Below are 24,217 nucleotides of genomic sequence, written 5' to 3' on the forward strand. Positions count from 1 at the left end.
TGTTTGTTTTAGGTTCCTTCTCGACTTCTTTTGTTTTTAGAAACTATAGCCAATTGTGGTCGATGACCTTTAAAGCTCAGGTACATCCTGTATTTAAAAGTTAGAGGAACAAAGACTTGAACTACCTAACGAGACACATGCTCTGACACCTCGTCCTATTTAAGCTATCGTCGTGACATTGTGGGGCTGTGAGAATACATTCTTTTTATAATCAGAGAATAATACATCAGTGAAATATTTATCTAATAGCAAAAATACACAATATCACGGAAAACATGAATTTGTGTTCCCCAAAGCAAAAATGCCATAATTGAATTCATATCTGCAGCTATACCTCGTGTTTTGCATGAATGTTCTTTCTTAGAGGAAAACAGGAAAACACAAAACTCCATTTTCCTGAGTGATTCTGTTTTCCATTCTCTATTATTCTGTGAGATAAGCAGTAAAGCAGAAGAAAAGAAAGCAGCATTAACAGTCCACGTACAACGTTCCACAAGCTGATAATGACACGTGGGCACGTGCAGAGGAACAATAACACATGAAGTCATGCACGTCCCTGATGATCTATCCCAGTGACAGAGTAGACGTCAAGAGGGGCCGCAGTGACTTCCTCCAGATAATCTCACTGACCCGTGTCTGTGGATGAAGAGAAATCCCCCTGAAACCTGAAGGTCTCAGATGAACAAAATCCAAACAACTCATCGTCAAGTATAACATAAGAAAAATACGTTTCTGTCCAAAGACGTCTTTCACATACATCTACGTGCTTGGCAACAAAACGTGTTCCTTTCTCTTCTCTGCTGTTTTTAATGGTAATACTAGAACTTTCCATTCTCTGTAATTACTTTATTCTACACTGAAGTAAAAGGTGCTGACTCTTAGCAGAATCGAGGCCAATGATAACAGTCAGGGTAGAACAACAGAAGCTGCAAAAACAAAACAGTGAACTTACACACACAGCAGTAAAAAACCTACAAAGATGACGGGGCTGCACAGCTAGGTGATCATTACTTCCACCAAGGACAGTACATGACCAACGCTGTGAGTTATGTCTGCATGTCTGTCCATTATCAGGACTGATTCAAACGTACAGACATGATGGTTAATAGAGGCTGTAAAGGAGGAACGACACACGGAAATCTAGTTTTATTAAACTCTAGGAACGTAAATCAGACGCAAGACGAGGACCTCCGTACATAAAAATAGTTTTCTGACTTTTATATGATTTAGTCTATGTCTGGCAGTCTATGTTACATGCTTACCTGCTTATCAAAACTGACCATAATCCATTGAAATTTTTTTTTTCTTTAACAGTACACAATAAGTTATATTTTTAATCAGGTACAATCTGATAGTGAAATGTAATTCACCAACAGACTGTGCTAATGAATGCACATTACGCTCTTACAGACTGAGTTAGTTGTGGACATAGACACCAGTTTCCCCTGTCTCTGTTTACATGTGCAACAGTTTTGTGTGGCCAGCCGGAGATCAAAGGAGAGTGTGGATATGTACAGGTCTTAGTACAAAGGCTCAACGGCAGGTCTGTGCATGTGAACACAGTCAAAGAACAAAGGTGTGTGTTTGAGATGTGAACGCCACAGAACTGTATGGAACTTCAAAGCTTCTCTTTCATCAGCTGTAAAAGCCAAAGAGCAAAGATCAAACGACACAATAATTTGCATTAATTGTTGTTTCTTACAATGTCAGTCACTTAAAATCCTTTATACCCAGTAGGTGTTTGCATCAGATGTGCAGAACTTTAAATAATAAAACTCTGCTTCTTGTATAACTGACTACAAGTACAACCTTAAATATAGACATTTCACTGTTTCAAACAGTTCCAACAATGTTTACAGAAACTACTGAAGGGCAGTAAAGTGGAAAAAAACAGCTACGCAGGACATGAACAAAGATAAAAACAAGTCGTTGTGCAACAACTGAGTGATGCTGAGTGAGAGTTTCTGGGTTGATAAGAATGAAAACATCTGCGGTCGAAGCACCTGAGCCGGAACACAGAGGGTTAACAGTAAACTGTCAGCTGTCCTGGGTGGTTGGTGTGACTTGGCAGCAGCGTCACCTTGTAAATAGTGACACTAGACCGTCATGTCGCTCACGTGCTCCTGGAGAAACATTACAGTACGCAGCAGTAAGAAGAACCGATCAGCCACACTGGAGCGTTGCCATGGGTTCTAAACATAATGTTACTATAAAAGTGGTTCTCGTGTGAACCCAGCACACTGGGGAGCTGGCTGTTCACAAAATGCTGCGTACGTGTGCAGGAAAAAAATTGTAAAACCGCAGGAAAAAAACACAAATTAAAGCCTGCTAATTAGAAGCACTGGAATTGTCAAAAGCAGAACTACAGACCTCCACTGGTTAAGGCTTGTGGTAAAAGAACAAAATTATTTCACATTTCACATTTTGTCATCTAAACAAAACTTGAACTGTTGCTTTGGCAACTTTCTAAACAAAACTTGAACTGTTGCTTTGGTTCAGTTACAACTTTTGTTGTAGAAGTATTTATTACCCCTGCTGGTAGATGGCCTGGTGCGGCTGCGGGACCGGCTTCGCTGACGCTGCAGTCGGGACTTGCCCAGGAATCTGTAGTAGTATGAGGGTCTCCCAGACCCCTTCCTATTGACACCAGCCATTGTGCAGCGTTCCACTCTGATGGCCACCAACAATGAGATAATCCCAGCAGCACTGAAAACACGTCCTCCTGAGTGTGGTATCAGTGCAGATAAAGTCCTGCCAAAGTTCTCATGAAGAACGGCTTTATCACAAACTTCAAGAATCCTCTGACAAACACTCTCACGTCTACTTAAGTTAAGTCTACAGGGACTACGTCAGGATCAGACACGCCACGCTTGTTCAGCATGTCCAGCTTGAGAAGAAGAAGAAGAAGAAGGACACCATCAAACATCCACTGCTGTTAAATTCCCGTGTCCTGTCCTACAAGCTCCGACTTTTGCTCCACCTTTGAACACTCCCACTCAAAGTTTCCCACAGAGAGATCCCAGAGGCATGATGTCCGGAATACACTGTGAGTGTGTATCCTGAATGACAGGAAAGCTGCTCACATTTCCAGTGCCAGAGTGCACTGAAGGAATTTTAAATAAAGCCAGAGAGACAGTTCCTCCTGTTTGATAAAGTTGTTAATGACTCTCAGCTATCTACACCTACAGCCACAATGGTAGCCCTCAGTGAGTGTAAGTGTGGTAGGCTGAAGGCCGGAGGCTTGAGTGTAAGTGTGGTAGGCTGAAGGCCAGAGGCTGTGCTATGTAGTGGAGAACAACAGCAGAAAACTTTGGGCTGCATAGAAATCATGCACTGATGAGAGAATCAATGGAATGGACTTAACTGGAGGAGGTTGGAATTTATTTATTTACTCTACTGCCTTAAGTCAAAGAGATCCAGTTACAACCACATAGATATGACTGTAAGCAGTGTAAAAATGTATGACTTATAAACGTCCTTATCAACCGCGCTTGCACCGACTCCTGGTCCACTCACAGCCTGAACCATTTTCCGGGTTTTACAATGTAACCACTTTAAATTGCCTCCCAAGGCTGGGAAGGCATTGGAAGGAGGGACGGCCTATCAGAAACAGATGTAGATGGACTGTTCAGAGTGACAAAGAGCCAATCAGACTGTGTGCTCTGAATGAAAGGGTCAACCACATGGACCATAGTCCACCGTGAGACACAATGAAGCAAAGACACAATGACCAAGATGCACCAACATCTGCAGACTTGGGTTAAGCCATGTCAGCAGTTTCCCACTGGGATTGAAATCATAACAACGAGTGTTCTGATAAGAATTAGTGTTTGACTTTCTTTGTTTTTTTTCAAAAATAAAAATAAAAATTAGACAGTAAAAACCTCTATTATATTAAGACCATGTGTTTTTAGTCCCATGAGAATGTAACTGTTTATTGGCCATTCCACTAAGTTTTGGTTTTCTCATTACAGAGTCCTAAGAAGTGAACCATATTTTTGAAACATTTTCAGAATCTTGGCGTGAGGTGTGTTACATTTTTACTTAATCCTGAATTCTCTTCACTCTGAACTGCCAACCAGTCAAATGCAGGGCCTCATATAACGACCACTGACTCTCAGCTAGGGTCAAAATAGAGTGTCCAGTTAAGCTAATAGTTTGTTGTTGGATCGTAGGAGGAAGAAGAGTTACCCTGAGAACGTCCACACACAAACAGAGACAACATGCAAACTCCGTCCTCTTTTCTTCCAATTAATAAAGACTGAATTCAACTAGCCAGTTCCAGACCACCTTTGTTTGTCCAAGACCAATCTTAAGAGAAATTATTGCATACATTCTTGCAATTTACAACTGATAATAAAGATAAAAACATGTGGGACTTTTCCATCCACACTCCAGTATGAGGCCGTGCAGTTCTTTACTGTGATTCCCCTTGTTGCTACTGTGAGTAGCGAGGCGTGACCTCATCCCATAAACCCCCAATAAAATAATACCACAGTGCGTTGACATGTCAGTAAACCCCCTAACACACAGCTGATTGTTCTCATCAGTCCACCAAAAGTAATAAAGAAGACGTGGTGGTGAGTGTATGTGACTGTGGTGCCAGTTGATGCCTCGTGTCAGGAGCAGAGGGAGTTTGCAGACATTTATAGGTACGACACTGCCAAAGATAAATGCACGAAATACCCTGAAGACACAGTTAACATATTTTCCCATAGGGATTTAACCTCAGTGTTTATACACGCTGTGTGTCTGAGGTTCAAGACCTCAGTCTACAATGTCTCAAAAGTACACATAGATTTTTGTTACAACACAGTCATTTGTTAGACACCGGGCGTTAGTTTGAAGACAAACGAGGCAATTGAGAAGTAACGCCACTTCGTTTTAGGGTCCAAACAGACTGGTGCGTTATTCACATGTTATAGTCACAGTGGGAACGGCAGCCTACAATGACTTGTTGTTGGATGATTTAGGAGGCTAAGGTTACACAGAGCAGAGAACCAGGGTCACACAGAGTTTATGTGCCGCCGCTTTAGCCTCCTGTTGCTTTCCAACAAAGATGCCAGTAAATAGTGAAGGACCAATAAAAGGTCACTGAAAAAATAAAGTAAAGACAAATCAAGAGTTACCTGAACTCTGTAATTGTGCAGTGATATTATATATGAAATAAACCAAATACTACTGAGGATATACTGCCCACTTTACACCAACTGAATAGTAATTTAAACCAAGTAGGATAAACCTGTCACTGTGATTTGATTTGATTTTTGACCAAATACATTTATAGTATCTAAGAAGAAAAGAAAATCCTGGCACTTTAGCGTTAGCTACACCTAAAAGCTAAGAATGCTGGTTAACACTAACGGATAAACTGCAATGGTTATGGTCATAAACATGATGTGGGAGAAGGAAATGAATAAGAGTTCCTGCTGGCAATTAGAAGCAGAGCATTTCTTGGTAAACCTACGATGTGGTATACTGGAGAAGCAGGAAATTATCTTTGTGATATTATCTCGCAGTACAAGATGAGGTTTGGTGTCTCCCTTGGTCGTCAGCTGATGATGCCTTCACTAACTCGCTGACAGAAGAACGATCCAATCACAGGCCAAATGACAAACAAAGCACAATGAAAGTCAAAGCAATAATGTGAATAAAACAAAGCACTGACAATAATGCAGTCATTCTTTATAACTATGTCCACAGTTGTTTACCTAAACCTATGAAACACTATAACAATGTAAATGATCCATCAAAAATACCTAAACCTATGAAACACTATAACAACGTAAATGATCCATCAAGTGTAAAATGTACAACAGATCAAAAATGTTTGACTAAAACTGCAAATAATCCAACGTTTCAGTATTTTCTTTTTATAACCATTTTGTTGAATCCTCTAATGGGAAATACTGACGATAATATCGCTTTGCTGCTTGCTCTACGTGCTCATGGTTATGACCCATGCATTTTCATCAGGGTATTTAAGCACCCATTTTCCAGTTAGTCATCACACCGAATAAGTCATAAGTGCAGAGCGGGAAAGGTAATGCAGACGAAATAATGGCTTGAATATACTTCTATCACGGTGAACATATTCAGTTGACTACAGTGTTTAGCACAGGCCATTAAGTGTTCTGAGTACCGAGGCAAGCTGGAAGAAATATAGTGTCTACAAGCTAACGGCACGTCTCGTTCCTATGCAGGAGAACACCCAGAACTCAGCACTAAAACATTTACAGAAAATATCTTCTGGAACCAGAGAGAAACCTGGAGATACTTGACTTGTCAAAGCAACTACAGGCAACAGTAACAGCTTCATTTGTTATCGTCAAAGGCCTACACAGAGGTCCAGATGTCAGAGAGATGTCCCTAAACAAAGGTCAAGGCCTTGAGACCAGTAGGTATCATATATAGTAGGAGTAAAAAAAACTCTCAAAATCACTGAACCAAAATTGCTGCCTAACATTTTTTAATGAAATTGATCCAGTTGGGAAAATTCCACTCTAAGAACAAACAAAAAGTCAAACAGAGATGTATTGATTTTGAACACAGCCCTTTCTTTGTTCTCTACAGACTTTCACATCAACTGGCTAACTCTGAATGTGAACTAAAAACCGCTACAGGCTAAAAGACTGGAAGATAAAAAGAAGAGAGTATATAAAAAAAACGCTGTCACTAAAATCTAAAATCCTAAGGTGACAAAAGACGGTGGGTGAAATATTGGCAGGGGATAAATAATGCTCCTTGAAAAGTCTTGGGAAAATTATGGTTCTCTCCTCTGGTCTAGAAATAAATTGAAACTGTTACAACGACAAAAGTCTTAAACATGTCAGAGAGAGTCATTATTCTTTTCCATTTTGGCCTTTTAGAGACAGAGATATCATTCACTTCACCTTTAGATCAGTCTTCACCTGCAGTATATTCAAAGGCTTTTTGTGTAATTGCAAAAATTAATTATTATTTCTTTTATAAGATGTTTCAAGTTGGACGTCACAGTGGACAAAGGATCAGTTTTATCATCACACAGTAGATACAAAGATTTACATTCACATCCCGAGTGCTGAGAGTGAGCCAAATAAAGGCTTAAAACTGTATTACTACTGACCCCTCCTGGAAGATCTGGTGCAGTACAAATGACATTCACACTCGAGGTTGACTGTTAAAAACCAGCACGTTTGATTTACAGTGGGAACTACATCAGGATATAAATAAATCACCGTACACTACAGTCTGAGAGAATAAACTAAAGGGGGTTATATTCAGTCTGGTACTGCAGTACAGCTAATTAAAAACAGCCTTCAGTGTGTGTATGTTTGTTTTACCAAATAGACTGCAGTACTAAAACTAAAAAAACTTTTACCAAATAGACTGCAGTACTAAAAGTTAAAAAAAAAACAGAGAACGGTTAAAAGAAATACCATCTGTACTTATATGACAGCTCAGGAAAAACCATGTTTGGAAAATTAAAATTATTGATAGACAGGCGTAACATACATACATGCTTTAAATAAATAAAAAAGTCATTAAATATCCCCCAAAATAAATAAATAAATAATATTTTGCCCAGTAACAAAATTGAATGTGGACCATGAGATCCATATACAGATATATAGATAACTCTACATCTATATATCTGTAAATATAAATAATAGTAATCTATCAAGAACATATAATGGGCCTTCATTAAAGTATTGATAATTTATGTTCTTTTATGTTTGTATGTAAAGTTTGAGTTCAGATAGTTTTTATTATGGTGCTGTCTTGTTTAAAGCAGCAGTCCCAACCTTTTTTGAACTAAGGACGGTCGACCGGATCAGTAGGACCACGCTGATGTTTGAAGGATCCTTAAAGGTTGGTTAAAAATTGGTACATTTTCAAAATAAAATGTAATTTGGAATTTATTCTGTTAGTATCAGAGTCTGAATGACATACTAATGTGAAATTATCTTTAAATGATTTCACTGTGGCCCACAAATGACCAACGAACCGGTACTTGTCCACAAACAGGGGTTGAGCAACCCTGGTTTAAAGAACCAGTTTTACCGAAAGGGCAACAACAAATCAAACAGCTGATGGAAAGAGAGAATGAATCTGTCATTCTCTCATATGTCCATTAAAAGCAGCAGGAAGGAAACGCTGCTTCCTCATTTCATGCTCTATATGCAGTAAGTACATCAGCATTTTATAGTAACACTGGGAAACATGCTGAGAGTCAAACCACATGCCATCAGGAGTGGCTGATGAAGTGATGGAAATTTAAAGTCTGATTTACAATAAAATGTGTGAGAGCCTATTTGGAAATATGTTTGTCGGGTAATTACTAGTGTTTATATGAGCAGCGTATGTTTAACAGCTTACAGACACAAACGTTTGTCTGTACTTAACATTCTTGTGCTGCTGCAGTGACAGAGTGTTGCCATCTACCCATGCTGCCTCTCCTCCTCATCTTATTCATGTCTTTCACTCCCTCTTGGCGTCAGAGTAAAGGCCACATTTCAGAATGTTGAGCAGAGCTCATTAGAAGAGAGAAGAGACAACACGAGAACAGAGACGGTCTGTGTGACACTGTTGGCCAGACATAAACAGATACGCAACTACTAAAAGGAGGACAACAAGAGGGGTTCAATTCTGCTTTTCACCACAACAAACAGAATAAAGAGCACAAATTATGGACAGGAAGAGACAGGAAAAGACGAGAGTGCTCTCACTAATGAAGTCACTATTTGAGACAAGCACAACTCAGCTAACCCTACCTTAGGCACTCTCTTGTATCACTTTTTTTATTTAACTTTTTTTATTTAACTTTTTTTATTTTTTATTTTTATTTTATTTAACAGCAATGCAACACAGGGGCATCAGACAGATTCACATTCCCTGCATTAACATGGACAAAGAAATACTGATCACAAATATTCTATAGATGTACTCTACCAGACACACACACGGTACACACATGATCTGGTCGAAAAAAAAAAAAAAGTAAACCTGTTGTCACTACTTACTGTTCAAACATTTCCAAGATGTACTGAAAATCAAACTAAATAAGGAAACGGAAAGTGAATCCTGGGATATCATATCATGGTCGATCCTCTTTTGTCAGCAGCAACCTTAAAAAAAAAAAAGGGCATCGCAGAGGCTGGAATTTCAAACCATTCTTTCAACGGATTTAGCTTTTCAGGATGCCGTAATGCTCAAATACCCATTTCCTTGTTATTAAGTAAGTTTTAATAAATATTTCTGTATTTTCACCAACTTTTGCAAAAACTACTTTAAAAACAGTTTCATCAAAATGAACTCAGTTGCTGTTGTTGGCAGGCTTTGAACACCCTTTTCCCTTTCACTGGACTTCAAGGTGCACTTTGGCAAACATCATGTATCACTGAAATATACTGGAACAGAAACAAGTGCCTGCTCAGGTATCAAACCCCTTTAACACTTCTATATCGAAATCAATTCCTGGCCAAGAGAGACACTTTCTAATGACCCCTGGTTCACATCAGCCCAAAATGCTAAAGTGTATTTTGAGTCAAAGTTGATCCACACTGCTAGAAAGTAATTACACACTGTGTTTGCTTTCTCTGAACTTCAAACTGCCTTTGCAAATGTCACTTGGTGAAGGGTTCACACCAACCTACACAGCAAATGATTGAAGTCGAAGGGAAATTGGTACAAACCATCAAGTACGAGGAGGAGGAAAGAAGAAAATAGTTTCAAGTATTTTTCATTTCTCTGTATTTAAGCTGAACGACATCATTTTTTTGTTAAACCTGAACTACTTTAGAAACGTGAAGCTGCAACAGACTCATAAATGGGACGAGAAAAGAGAGTTTACAAATGGCCCATTAAACTAACATTTTCATTGGCTTGTCATATAAGTACACCAACAGATTCAGAGTCAACGAATGAAGCCCCAAACCATCAGGGGTGTCAGCTTTTAGCCTCGCTACCATTGTTATCAATTAAATATTCAGCACGGTCTTCATTTCTTTGACTGATGTCGAATCATATGGGAATCAAACACACTCAGACACATTTCCATTCCTTTCCTTCCATTTTAAAAAGTGTGGGTGCAGAGATCTTGACAGTTCTGGCACAGAACTGATGTACGGTGCCGTCTTTGTGTAACACAGTGTCAGGGACAACTTCTGATGTAGCCGGAGACTATGTTGAGCTGCGATGATTGTTGTAAAGTAGCCCTGTGCCCATGCGGCTGTGTCCATCAGCGTATACCTTGTCTAATGCGCTCCAGCCTAAGGGGTGAAGCAGAGTCAGCAGAGATTTCTCCTGACTCCCTCAATCTCCAGTCAGTCAAATAAAACTCAGACATCTTTTTTTTTTGGCCTGTTAAATACCAGGGCTTTAACTACCAATGTACAGATTATAGATTTCTTGTGGGAAACCTGGGCTGGGTGGATCTGTATGTTGTTATAAAAGAAGGAACAGAAGATTTCAATCATCCAACAAGAAACACATCATCATTACATGACAGAGCACACAAAAACCTTAAATGATATCATTACATGACAGAGCACACAAAAACTGAGTTAAATGATAAAATGAATATGACCTCAGCGACCCCTAAACCAATCAGATTTGACTAATTATCATCAATGTCTGTGTTTCTGCAGTATTTGTTTAGTTCCTACATTCGGTTACCAACTATATTAGCTGTAAACACTCTGCAGATTTCACCGATGTTCTAACTAAAAATTAATACCACTGAAATCGTCATCCGTATCTATAACTAACGTGACACGACAGCGAGATGTCAACCAGCTCAAACGAAGAACAGGTCCCTCAGATCTGAGTGTGCGCTGTCATCAGACCTGTCATTGCACAACCAACACCGCCTCAGGCAAGTGGTGAACACGGGAGTACGTTATTCATACTGAATAAATTAATCTCTGCTGCTCCAGTGAGGTCTGTTATGTAAGCACTTCCATATGTTTTGAAAGTGCAACTCTGATGGCGTTAATTCAAATATCATTTGCTCACACGGAGCTGTAGAAGTATGATTTCATGCCCTGCTAATTGGCAGGCTGCCGGTGTGGATTCAAACACAGCTGGGTGTCTCTCCTGTGGTTAAGAACAAAACCTTTTTCCTTATCTGCCTCCTTCACTGGTGGCCTTTACATCACACAGACCTCCATAGAGCCACACTTACAGAAATGAAGCTTATCTTGGAGGAGAATTTCTCATTTTCTTTTATACTGTAAATACTGAATTTTGCTTAGATGCTGTAGGAAAAAAAAAATCTTTAATTGGATTCTATATGTTAGATATATGTTAGGTACTGTGCTACACACAGTATTAGTTCTAGAAGTAAAGAGGAAAATATAAGAGAAGCAGAACATGGCTTATATCCAAACTATATTACCTGTATATTTTCATTTTCAGCTTGATAGTCGTCTTGATCAACAGAAATTCTAAAACGTTATTTAAACCACTCTCTGATCACATATGTGTCTTTCCTGTACTGACAAACACTGAGAGACAAAAATAACACAATGTGAGGAAACGTCCTCTGAACGTCAGACAATGTGAGGATTACAGAGGGAATGCCCAACATACTTTGGTGCACATTTAACTCCAATGGTTACTCCGTGTAATCTGTGGTAATACAGCCACTGGAGATTAAACACATTATTGGCCGACTCGCAAACCCCCCCGCCCTCCCCCCCAAAAAAACAGGCAAATCAAATTTCTGGTTATTTGCAGCCCCCCCCCCCAAAAAAAAAAAACCAGGCAAATCAAATGTGTGGTTATTTGCACAAAAAACCTGACATGTATAAATTGACTTAATTTTCATACATTGCTCCAAATTTAAGTCAAACTTAAAGTTTAGTCAAATAACTATTTACCTTCCATTCAAGAAGCTTCTAGATGTTTGGTTGGTTGGGGAAGATGAGGTGAAATGTCTACTGACTTAAACGACTTGCAGACTTGGATCTACATCTTCATGTGCTACGTAACATCACTCTGTAAAAACTCTGACTGTTGTGCATCTTCTTTCAATCCTGATCTTATTTAATCTACATGGCAAAAAAACTTCTTGAATCCTGGGTCAACAGCAGAGAGGTGGGTGAATACAGCAGACCCCGACTCTGAACCATTCCAGTGAACCTCTGAGGACGGAAAGACCTGGATGACTAATAATCTACACTGAATTCTGTGGTTCCCTCTTTTTCCTTCTCTCTTTCTCCCACTCTCTCTCTCCTGCACATTACCAGAGGCATAAGAGTAAATCAAAAAGTTCCAAGTCTGATGACATCATTTCTATAGGTCTGATTTTAAAAACTAAAACTTATGCTCGGACACACATACACACAGACATAAATCATAGTTCAGCTGTGTTTTTCAACCATTAAAAAGAAACTTTTTTTATTCCCATTTTCAACTAAACTCAAACAGGTTTCAGTTAAAAACGCAGGTTGTAACTTGATGCCAAAGACACCCCCATGTTTCTACAAAGAAGAAACGTTCACAGGAAGAGCAACTTTCAGGACTGTTTGGATTCAAATGAAAAGGTTTCATTTTTATTAACTATGAAAAACTATAGATGATTTTGATCTACAACCACATAGACATAGAAATGTCACACATGTTTTTTTCCAGTCCTTCTGGTGTTTGTCCTGACAGGACAGGAGTGGACCAAGAGGAGCCAGGAAACAGTTTATAGGTAGGAAAACATGTCATTAGAGAAGTGAGACTGTAGTGCCACAATTACCCTCAACTTAGTCCATTCCACAGTTGTTACTGTTACTCTCTTTAACTTTCCCTTTGTCATGTTTCGAAGAACTAGGATTTCTCGTTCTTCTCTGAACACCTTCCACTTTTTGCTCACTGCTCTTCTCACACATCTTTCCCAAGTGGGACAAGCCAAATCACGCCTGTTGTTGAGTGTTGATGTGACAGTAATGTCTCATTTGAATAACCATAATTCTCCATACTGTCATTTTATCCACTGATACTCCATGATTGTGACGTTGGAATTTATGGAATTCGGTCACTGCCCACAGTAGAGTCGCCACTTCCCACTCAGCAACAGAGACTCCTTTGTCGTATGAACAATAGGCATGATTTGTTAAAGGCCCATGTGAAATTTAAGTGGCCCATGGAATCAGGGTAAGAGGGCAGGCCTAGGGCTTTGGCAGCACTACAAGCAGCACTGAGGCTGGCAATTACTGGTACTGCAAAAACATATCCATCTACCACTGACCTTTGTGTGCTGTTTAGCCCACCTGCACTAGCAGGGTCTGATATATGAGCATTGACTTTGAGTTAATAAACCACACGGACTACAATAAGTCAGTGTTCTGTGAGGAGCACCGGCCACAAACAATCATGGAAGACAAAGGCTGGGAACTACGCTCACATGTATTGTTAGCACAAGACGCAACACAATGAAACCTAACAGTGTTACTTTTGACAGACAATTATGATTAACTCTTGAGGCTATTCATTAAATCACAATAGTAATTATGATTACTATTAAGTAACTCTATTAGTAGTCATAATAGGGTTATTATTAGTAGTATTAAATTATCTTAGAACCAATTATACAGTATTAAATTATTCATTAACATATACCTGAACACAGTAGTATTCAAATGTTGTTGTTGTAAAAAATACGGTTGTTGAATATGGCCTTTGCGAAAAATATAATTCAACAGAATTAACACTGGAACTCCACACGGTTTGGGTCAAAATACCATTTGTTAAGTTTAATGTGAAACATTAAAACAGTGAACAGATTAGAAAGATGTAAGTTGTGTTTCCTGTTGCAATACATGAAAAAAAAAATCAATATTTTTTATTGTCTAGTGAGAGTGAGAAAGAGAGAGAGAAAGAGAAATAACCTCCAACCATTTCCACTGGCACGGCCTTTGACTTCACATCACTACAAAGTACAAGTGCACTTCAAAACACGACGGCCTTTGACTTCACATCACTACAAACACTTCAAAACACAAGGACTACAAAGCTTTGAGCTCTTCTTAAAATACTTCAAAATACAGTCTTATACTTTGATGAACTTGTATTATACATAAAATACAGGGCACCTATGGAAATTACCACATCAGAATGAATACACCTGGAAACCCTGGGGCAAATAACCTGCTGCTTACGTTTCAAGATTCTACCCCTGATACCATCTGCACCGTATCAGTCCACATCCACTCTTCTCTTTGCAAACCTTTATATTAACGCTCATCTGTTTACAACAACTACAGTAACACAGCGTCACGACACTGTAGCCACTCATCTTCTCTCTGCAGTGATCTAACATTTAGAGCTTTGTTGATGAACACACTGGTGATTTTCTGGTCTAACCTGCTCGGCTTACATGAGGCAGGGAAATCAGTAATTAGGAATTTGTCAGGTTGTGTTATCATTTGTTGTGCCACATAAAGGAACAAAGCTTGACAACATGCAGGACTGCAAATATGAACACGTTAGTCCGGTCAGTGTGAGAACACAATGCTGGTTTCAGAAACAAAGATCTCAGACATTTGATTCCTTAAGCTTCTCTGAGCCTAGAGTCAAACCTCTTAACAGGCTGACTAGCCAGGCTTTGTCCTATTAGCTTTTTTTTGTGAAGATTAAATGTCTTTTCTTTTTTCTTTTTGATCGAAACTGCTTGTTTGAACTTTTGTGTTTACAATGAAATGTACCACAGGGCTTTCTGATATTTTTTTTTTTCTCAATTTATTTGAAATGTTACCTTTTCTAATCTGGCATGAAGCACAGTTGAAAATATTTACATGTATGTTCAGACTCAGTGTATAGAAAAATGAATGTTTTAGATAAAGAAAAAGGTCTTTTGTGAAAGTCTGTCCCTTTAACGCAGCATCGGTCTTATCAGCTTGAAAAGAAGGATTTTTTCCCCCTGCTCTTCTGTCCTTGTGCAATCTTCTGCATATCTTTTAGCTTTAAAATGTTGCCATTTGTCTGAATTAGCTGATAAAGGGCGAGTTCCACCAATTCAATGTCCTGTTATTAGTTAGTAAAGTTCACATCACATCGCTTTTGAGGGAAACATAGCCATGGGTTTGATGCCAAGCGGTCTAAACACACACACACACACACACACACACACAACAGTGAACAAAGGCAGAGGCATTAAAGATGAAGTAATGTGACTCATTCGGACAGGGACTCGAGCTTGGCCTCACAGTCATTCGTGTCATCCTTTACACAGTGTTCAGTCTGTGAATCCACATCCAGGCTACAAACTGCAGTTTCTGACTAACACATTTTCAAAGGCACACGGCGGCTGTGTTTGAATGACCGTTTGAATGGTCTTTTTTGAGTTAGCTTTAAGGTTACAGCTTACAGATATATATGTATATATATATATATACATGCATACGTATATTTTATTTGTTGTCATTAATCATTGTTAATTATATGCTCAACATAGTTGGTGTCCGTTTATCCATGAAGACTGTGTTGTGGTCTCCATTCTGTGTCTGTGTTTACGTGTATACTGTCTGCCTACTGTAAGAATGTTTCAATTTGTAGCTGTTCAGAGAAATGGAGGGCAGGACACCGGAGGAGTACAACTATCTGGGACAGTGCAGGTGTCACCGGTTTTAATACAAAAACAGTGACATACAAAATGCAACAGTGGCTCAAAGCTGCTCTTCAAATCAGGTCATGATAACATCATGTACTCTAGTTTCAATCCAAACCTGACACTGCATATTTGCCTGAAGTGTTGTAGTGGTCTCTCAATATTGTGAATTTAGAGTGCATGTGTGTGTGTGTGTGTGTGGAGGGACGTAGCAGAAGGTAGAGAAATGTGTGAGAGGAAGTGAGGTTTATTGGAGGAAAAGGGGAAACCTTTGGGAGGGGAGTTCAAGTCCCTGTTTTCCTGTTTTCTGTTTTGTCTCAGCACAGCAGGCCACTAACTCAGATGGCTACCAGCACTTCTATCACCAACATCGGTTTATATAGAAATAGAACAGTTGAAAACCTAGGTCAAGAAGGAAACAGTTTGATAATTAGATAAACACTTGATCTACCCTCAGAGTAGAGCGTTCGCCTCCCATTAGGATTAGAATCATGCTGCATCACACTACCTCCGTGATAAGGGGGAAAAAAAAACCTACAGTTGACATATATCCAGCAGACAACAAAGTAAAACTCTGGAAATTCACAGACTGAGAATTATTATTCTGTTATCTCTGGGCTCAGATAAATGGGTGGAATCCTTGTACAGAACACAATTAATCTCTATCAGAGCAGAGTGGAAACAGAAAAATACAACCCCTTCAAGTACAAGTCATAATTCACCATCAGCAACAGGTTGAAAAATGCCTTCACAGGTTAAAGTGGGTTTGGCTTCTGATCTGGACGACTGTTAAGACTAAACATTTATCACACGATATGTCAAGAACACCAGGGGCCGAGCAAGAGGAAAGTCAAGATCTTTTTCCAAAACCTATAAAACATCTGTATTATCACTGCTTTAATTAATCTAAATTAACTAAACAAATACGCAAGTGTAACCTGTCTATTAGCCAATGACTACAGAACACAGCAGTTGATAAATAGATCATCAACATGCTCACGTTGAGATGTGATTTCTTCTTCAATCCTCAATAATTTCAGCAGGGCAATCCCAGGCCTCTCACTGCTTCTCCACACATCTGTAGCTCCTTGGAGACTTCTTCACTGACTCTCCTGTCACAGTCTTCTGCAGTATGACAAGAAGAATCGTACCACTGTGACCCCTGACAGCACGTAAGTGTAAGTGTAGCATGGCAGCAGTAAATATCGCTGATGTCAAAACCACGCTTGAACGTCACTGTGTGGTTACACTTCTGTCACACTCCTGTTATACACCAATTATACCCTCCATTGAGTCTCTTCTCACTAGTTCTGTCCAACTGAAATAAAGATGTAGAGAGCGTCTTGTTTGCGGTTTCACGCAAACATTCAGGATATAAAAACGATGTCTCTTCTGTCGGGAGCAGATCGTGTTTAGCTGAACTCTACGACCCTTTCCATCATAGCTGCAAGACTTGTCCATAAAAGAACTGTAGAGCAACAAAGACTAATCTGGTTATTAAATAACCACGTATTATCACATCATGGTAAGGATGAAGAACTGTAGAGCAACAAAGACTAATCATTATTAGGTTATTAAAGACTTTATTATCACATCATGGTAATTATGATGTTGATGATGAATTTCCGGGTTTGTCCCACAGCAGTAGAACGACTCAAAATCAATAGGAAAGAGAGCTGCACCAGAACGTTCAACGTGATCCCTGAAACAAACGGAGACACAAACTACTAACTACATGGTTCATCTCTCTCTCACACAAAGCCTGGCCCAGTGTTTTATTTAACCTACTTTGAATAACATTTTCACAAAGAAAATTATATCCTTCCACTGGTCGCTGCGACCGTCCAAACTTAAACCCAGAGACACAGTTAAACTGTGGCATATATCAAAATCCTTTTTGTTGTCTGTGATTCCTGTAATTACAGGTCTTTTCTTCAGAAAACCAGTGAAGGAGGGGTAAAGGTAAACTCTGACTGCAGAGGCAAAACAGAGGAAAGGCACAATGCCAGAGTAAGGTGTGCTGAGGAGAAGACGCTGACGACCACAGACTGAGCCACTGAGCAAGTTTGTTCAAACAGCAGTACATTCCAAATGATCTTTTCTTACTACACACTGTGTCATAATAACACTGTGAAGTTTATTGGGTCATTTCTACTTGGCCGTTTTATTCAATCTTGGATTGAAACTTCAGTTATTTTACCATGTTTGGCTGTCAATGTATTTATTAAAGCGGTTTTATTTTCTTTTAAACATTTCTGGACCTGGGGGTTTGGGATTTGATTTCAAAATCCTGATGAAATATCTAAACAAGTACGATCAGGACAAGAGGTGTTTGAACTGATTGTTCTGGGTCAATGTTGTACCTGATAAAAAAACTGTTTCACAATAAGTTGGCACTTTACAGTCAGCGCGACGGCTGAGGGCTTCACCAACATCTGTTTTACATAATCAGTGTTAAAGAGCGTTCCCTGATGACAGGGATTTTAACACGCATTAGGTCAGAGCAAAGCTTAAACGTATTCAGTGATTATTAAGGAAAGGAAAGTGAACTCCTTGCCCGCACACCACTGCACACAACCAAATGTGACCTCCTGTTTTTGACCCATCACCAAAGTGGACAGTGGGCAGCTTTAGGCACCTGTGTGGGGACCGTACTCACCCAAAGTGGACAGTGGGCAGCTTTAGGCATCTATGTGGTAACAGCTAGTGGACTCAAACCTGAAACCTTCCGGACCCAAGTCCGCTTCCTTAACCACTAAGCCACCACTTCCCCATTACAGTAATGTATTAAGGATTCAGGATTTATTGTTGCAGCACTCCTCATTATAGGAGTACAGGGGAGCAGAGGTGACATCATAAGTCATACATAAACCTCAGCAGTGGTGTTATAGTGTCGAATTAACAGAATTAGCAAAAAAGAGAGAAGGTAGAGAAGTCAATAACACTGAGTGAGCATTTTTTTTCCTCCTTAAACAGACATCAGTGATTTACAGAGAGGAGAGGTCACAGTAAGTAATGCAGGGATGCTATTATCTCTTGAGCCAGTGTGGCAGTGGTTTATCTCTGCAGTCAATCACTGAGTAATCACAATCTGTGAGCAGCTCCTGCCACTTTCACTACCTCACAATGATTAGTCAGCTTCCGCTGTCTGGACAACCGCAGATAATGGTATTACAAAGACGGGCTCAGACCCATGGACAGAGTCTTTTAGGTGAAGTCGTGTTTCATTTCTACATTTTTACTGCCCCTAACAATGTGGTCATTTTCCTAATCCTGTTTGTTGGCTGTTGATCTTAATGGCACAGTAATTAAACGTGGGCTGATTTTGATGCAGTTTTAATGGGATGTATGGGACAGCGGGTGCAAGATCTCCGAGTGAACACATTTCACTATAAGCACCACTTGTTTCATTATCTTTCGCCTAATAATGTTCACAGTGATGTGCGTCGGGCAGGTGTTTCGTGATTTTGCAGCACGAGTTTTACTGCAACTCATTTTAGAGAACTCACAATGAAAAAAAAATATAAAAAATTACATAAAAACATAAATAACGTTATCAATCCTATATAGGATGTAAAACAAAACCTATAATCTCAAGTTCATGGGTGTAGATGAATGGTTCACTCGTCCACTCTCTCAGACTCAGTGCTCTGGCCAAGTCGTCTCTCCTCTCTACTAGCTTGGCCACATTTGGAATGTCATTCCGACAGCCAGCCTATAATTCCCGCTCAGTTTTCCCAGTAATCCCTCTTCTCCGGCTATCCTGAGCTTCTTCCTTCCCCACAGCTGCTCCCTGGTCCAACTTGGTCTAATAATAGGACAACAATGCTCACACAATACCGATACTCCAACAAGTAAAACCATGAACCAGGAGACAGATTCTGGATTCTGGACATTTTGTAGTTGTTGATCTTCACATGGTGAAAGCCGTCCTTCATACAAGTCAATACCTGTTTAATATCTTTGAATTCAGAAACTTCTTTTGAACTTGTTGACAATCAGTACTCTTCTGTTGGGGTAATAACAGCCACATGTAAACACATGTTAGGTGAGGAATGATGATGGGGCTGTGCACTACGGTCTGCTGCTATATGTAGCAGTAGTTACAGAGGACACTGTAATCATGCAGAAGCTGATAAATGAAGATTGCAGCCTTCTAAAGTAGTTAACCACTACCCTGGGTTACTGACAGTGTTAAAATCATGGCAACACACCAAAGTGACATGATTATAAATAAACATCACATACATGTTTCATTTGGCCAAACGCAAACGCACAAAATGTGGACGGCATTGATCAGAGAGATGGACTGAACTTCTGCTCTCCCACTTGTGGAAGCAGATCACACAATCACGTTCTCGCTCTAAGCTCTCTCTGACATGTATTCAACTTTTTTTTTTCTTTTCTTTTTTTAGCCCAGAGGCTTTTTGCTGTATTCAAACTTTCTATTTCTTTCTTTCACTTGACACATGTTTCTTCCCCGGTGGAAACTTCTACACCTCCTTTCCTTCAACCCTCCTCCGCCATTCTAACCAAACAGCAGTCAGGGTGGCAAACTCATGGAACTTCTACCTCAGGTCTTTACTCACAGATTTACCCAACAGTCAAAGGACAAAGAGAAACATGGAACACTAGGGCTCACCTCAGACCAGGTCCCACAGCTGCACAAAAACCAGAAGGAATATCATCCTCTTGTCTTGACAGAAAACCAAGAGCAACAAGTAGCAACTTCCAGCGATTCCTCCTCCCAGATCTCACACTCTGGTTTCCTCGCTGGGTTTCTCCTCTCTGCATTCATTCAGTCTCTGGTAGCTGCAGTGGAGTGAGCAGGTATGTGTGTGTGTGTGTGTGCGCGTAAGGTCCTGTGGACTCCTGCAGGGGCACTTAACAGGGTTCAGCCCCCCACCCCCTTCTTAAACTCACACAAGGAAGAAAAAAAAAAGCTCACCCTCACAAAAACAGAGGACAGGACGGCATTCTCTTTGTCTTTTGTTGTTTTCACACTTTCTTCTGTTTTCTACTGTCTGTAACTCCCTGTTCTGCAGCCTCTTTTATATTAAAAGGGCAGATGACAAAGTGGGAGAGATTGTATGAGTGAGGAGGGGGGGCACAGAGAGAGAAAGAGAGAGAGAGAGAGCGAGAGAGAGAGAGAGACTTTGCATGCGCTTGCATGTGTGTGTGTGCATGCACAGGGAATGCCGTTGTGCTTCAGTGCCTGGGGCTCAGAGGAGGAGGAGGAGGAGGAGGAGAAGGAGGAGGAGAGGGAGGAGTTTCGACCTCAGAGACATGAATTCCTACCTCCTGCCAACCAATCAGAAGTTTTGCTGCAGTTGACCAAAACCGCGGGGCCAAGCCAGGCCTCGTCACCACACACCAGCTTTAAAGAATTAGCGCTGGTCTACTGAGCGCTGCGAATGATCATAAAGTATTTTTATCTTGAGTAATTACTTTTCTTGGATCATACTTTTGATTGGCCGTGTATTTGGCAAATCAATAGAGGGCAGAATTGAAGATTTTGGGTGCAAACGCAGATGAAAGAGTTACTGAGATCATTACAGTGAAACCAGAGGAGGCGACAGGTTACCTTTATTCCTTTCCCAGCCTTATCCGTGCTACAGAGGAGACATCTCAGGTTTCTGTTGCTGTCTTTGGCCAGACATTTGTCAGGCAAGACATTTGTCCACAGAGGTGACATCAGATTGACCCCCCTCACCCTAACATTCACACTAGTTAGTGTCCTCAGCTTCCTCTTTCTCTCCTTCACACCTAGACAACATGAATCGGCAAACTCACTGCAGTAGTGAACAGCTAGACAACATGAATCGGCAAACTCACTTCAGCAGTGAACAGCAAACAACTGTGCAAAAACATTCAAAACACAGTCAACAACAGGCAATACAACATTTGCTTTTTGATTATTTCTGCAACTAAAACACATGACCATCATCTCAAATTATTAAAAAGCTGTAGAGACATTATATAAGTGGTGTACTACTTTAAGCCTTTAGGTTTCTGCCCCACATATACTAATAAGTACTGTGTTTGTAAAAAATAAAGGTGAAAACACATTGATTCCTTGTAGTAAAACTACTTCTAATATTCAGTTACCATTCAATAAGCACTGACTTATGTAATGGCACCTGACTCTGGGGTTCACCCAAATGATCCCAGTAGGTGTGGGATCAATAAACCTGAGCTAATCTAATCTAATCTAATCTAATCTAATCTAATCTAATCTAATCTAATCCAATCCAATCCAATCCAGTCCAATCTGATCTAATCTAATCCAATGTAATCTAATCTGAATGGTTCAACCTGACAGTGGATACATTAGGCAGATGATGTTGATTGTTCTGCAACACTTGATATTTTTCCAGAAACAACCTATAAAGACTGAGCGGGAGTAGAAATGTGAAATAGAGAATCACAGAGGCAGCAGTGACACAGTGAGTGAGTCCTTTGGTATGTAGCCTATTGAGTTTCACATGGACAAAGAGTGAAGCGGTAAAGTCTACTCCTATAGACCAGTGACACGCCTCTCCTTTTATCCTCCTCTCTGTTTGTCTCCCCTTCTGTCTCACTGATCCTTTCCAAACCCGTCGCTCTGTTTATTTTCCAGCGTACGTTTTTGTGTTTAACTCAAAGAATGTGTGAAATGACATGCACCGAGACTGGAGTTCATTAAATTTGATTGGCTTTACACAACAAGATGTAAATATTTACAGCGTGCTCTTGTCAGTGACAGAAAATGCCTAGCGGAGTATCAACATCGGGAACTAAGCAGAGCATTAGAGCTGCCGTACATCCGCAGTGTCATCATCCCATTACATCACTCTACCCTTTTCACCCTGAGCTATTAAGTTATGAACAGAATCACATTGTTCTCCCTTGAACGCTGAATTTATGCAATGCACAAAATGAAGACATAAAACAGTCGGAAAGCATCAAGTCATGTCTGAGGGTTTGGCTCAGAGGCAGAGGACCATGTGTTTCAGTTGCAGGAGGAATTGGACATGGCACAGTCAGGAATGCCAACATCTGCCATTTTGAGACAAAGGCACTTGTGTGCAACACGTGTGGTCAGGCGGCTGCCGTGCCTACCATGCCACCGAGTGCTTTTAGTGGAAGAATTCCAAAGAGAATTCTACATAGAAAAGACACATATAGTAAAGAATGTCCAGGCCCCAAGTGGGCTAAAATGCAACTTCAACTACGCACTGGTTTCCTTTGGACATCTGTTATGCCGTCATTCTCTTCTGTCAACAACAAAATCCCTTTAAGCTCCTGAAAACATTCTAAACATTCATGTGGCACGTAGCAAATTTAGTGTCACTTTGAATACACACTTATATTTCCACTACGTCTGACTAAGAAGCTTACATTGAACTACTACAATTATTTCCTGTCTTCAAATGATGTTGGGACATAACTGCCACAGAGGACAAGTAAAGTAAGTCGTAAAAAGCAGATTTTAAATAAATGCAACATGCAGGTCACAAATCTGAAAATGTTTATGATTCATTTTTATACAAACAACTAGCTTTAAATTAACACGTTCAGCACAGTCATTGATTATTTCTTATACGATGCCCTGTGTAAATGTAATAATTCCACCGTCCATCTACGTATTACAATTCCTACTTACTCAAAACACGTTATTGACACACAATACAGGAATGAGTTCTGGTTCAAACTACCATCTACCAATACCATCACAAAACCTCGGATGCGTTTGTGGAGGCATAAGGTCAGACGCCTGGAATACGTCAGACCGTCGTCACTGAGTGTAGGGTAAGTCTACAGCTGACAAGCTGACTGACTGACAATAGTCAACTGGACAGTAAGGGACTGTAGACCGATTCATACTGTTGAGTTCTGACAAAATTATACCTTTATATTGTACAGTGACAAATGACAAATAAAAACAGCTGTGAAACACACACATCTACCTGCTGTTATTTGTTTGTTTGTTTTTTCTGTTAAATATTTAATAGTTTGACAGCTCAAATAACAGCATATCCCTGTGTGACTGTATTATTATTATTTAACAGTGTAATAGCTTTCAGTGAGAACACTAAACCTGCCAAAATCTGGAAGATTATTCAATATTTTGACATTTACAAAATGCAGAGGATGTAGCAGCTGCAGCCACAAAAAAATAAAACCAATCAGAGAGGATGTAGCAGCTGCAGCCACAAAATAAAACCAATCAACAAAATGCAGAGGATGTAGCAGCTGCAGTCACAAAATAAAACCAATCAGACAGTTTAAATTTGTTTAGAGCCCATTCAAGCAAAGTAATATAACTCACTGCATCGTTACCTACAATATCAACACTGAGTGACATTAACTGCTCAGGTCAACAGAGCGTCACTGAGGTCAGTGCAGTTGCAGCTTTGCCGCAGCATCTTTAATAGAAGGAGTTTCACAGACAGAACCCATAGGATGTAACATGATAGAGACCAGTTTGAAGTCTGTACTAGTTTCATTGTTCTCCAGCCAGGACGCTCCAATTTCAGGATCAGATGACCACATGTTCCCACAGGTGTTTATCCTAAAACAAATGTCCGGGCTGATCATCTCAGAGCTGCAGCTCCTTCAACTCAATAGAACGAAAAAAGAACGGTAAACAAGACTCTG

At 40.0% G+C, this 24,217-nt stretch overlaps 1 protein-coding gene across 6 annotated transcripts in view; it reads right to left on the minus strand.

Moving 5' to 3' along the window:
* The window catches only part of dab2ipb (DAB2 interacting protein b), a 791,247-nt gene that overhangs the window by 762,271 nt on the left and 4,759 nt on the right, over positions 1–24,217 (minus strand). For 3 of the 6 annotated variants that reach the window (XM_025062561.1, XM_025062563.1, XM_025062560.1), the window contains exon 1: positions 2,531–3,193. The exons of 1 other annotated variant lie outside the window; for it this stretch is intronic. In XM_025062561.1, coding sequence (XP_024918329.1) covers positions 2,531–2,654 — 124 coding nt within the window. In that variant the 5' untranslated portion in view covers positions 2,655–3,193. Of the gene's footprint in view, positions 1–2,530; positions 3,194–20,219; positions 20,579–24,217 lie in introns of those variants that run through there. 2 more of the 6 variants (XM_025062565.1, XM_025062564.1) reach the window with 1 other exon arrangement.

Source organism: Cynoglossus semilaevis, chromosome 14 (genome assembly GCF_000523025.1).
Source record: "Cynoglossus semilaevis isolate Cse_v1.0 chromosome 14, Cse_v1.0, whole genome shotgun sequence".
In the NCBI taxonomy this organism is placed as follows: Eukaryota; Metazoa; Chordata; class Actinopteri; order Pleuronectiformes; family Cynoglossidae; genus Cynoglossus; species Cynoglossus semilaevis.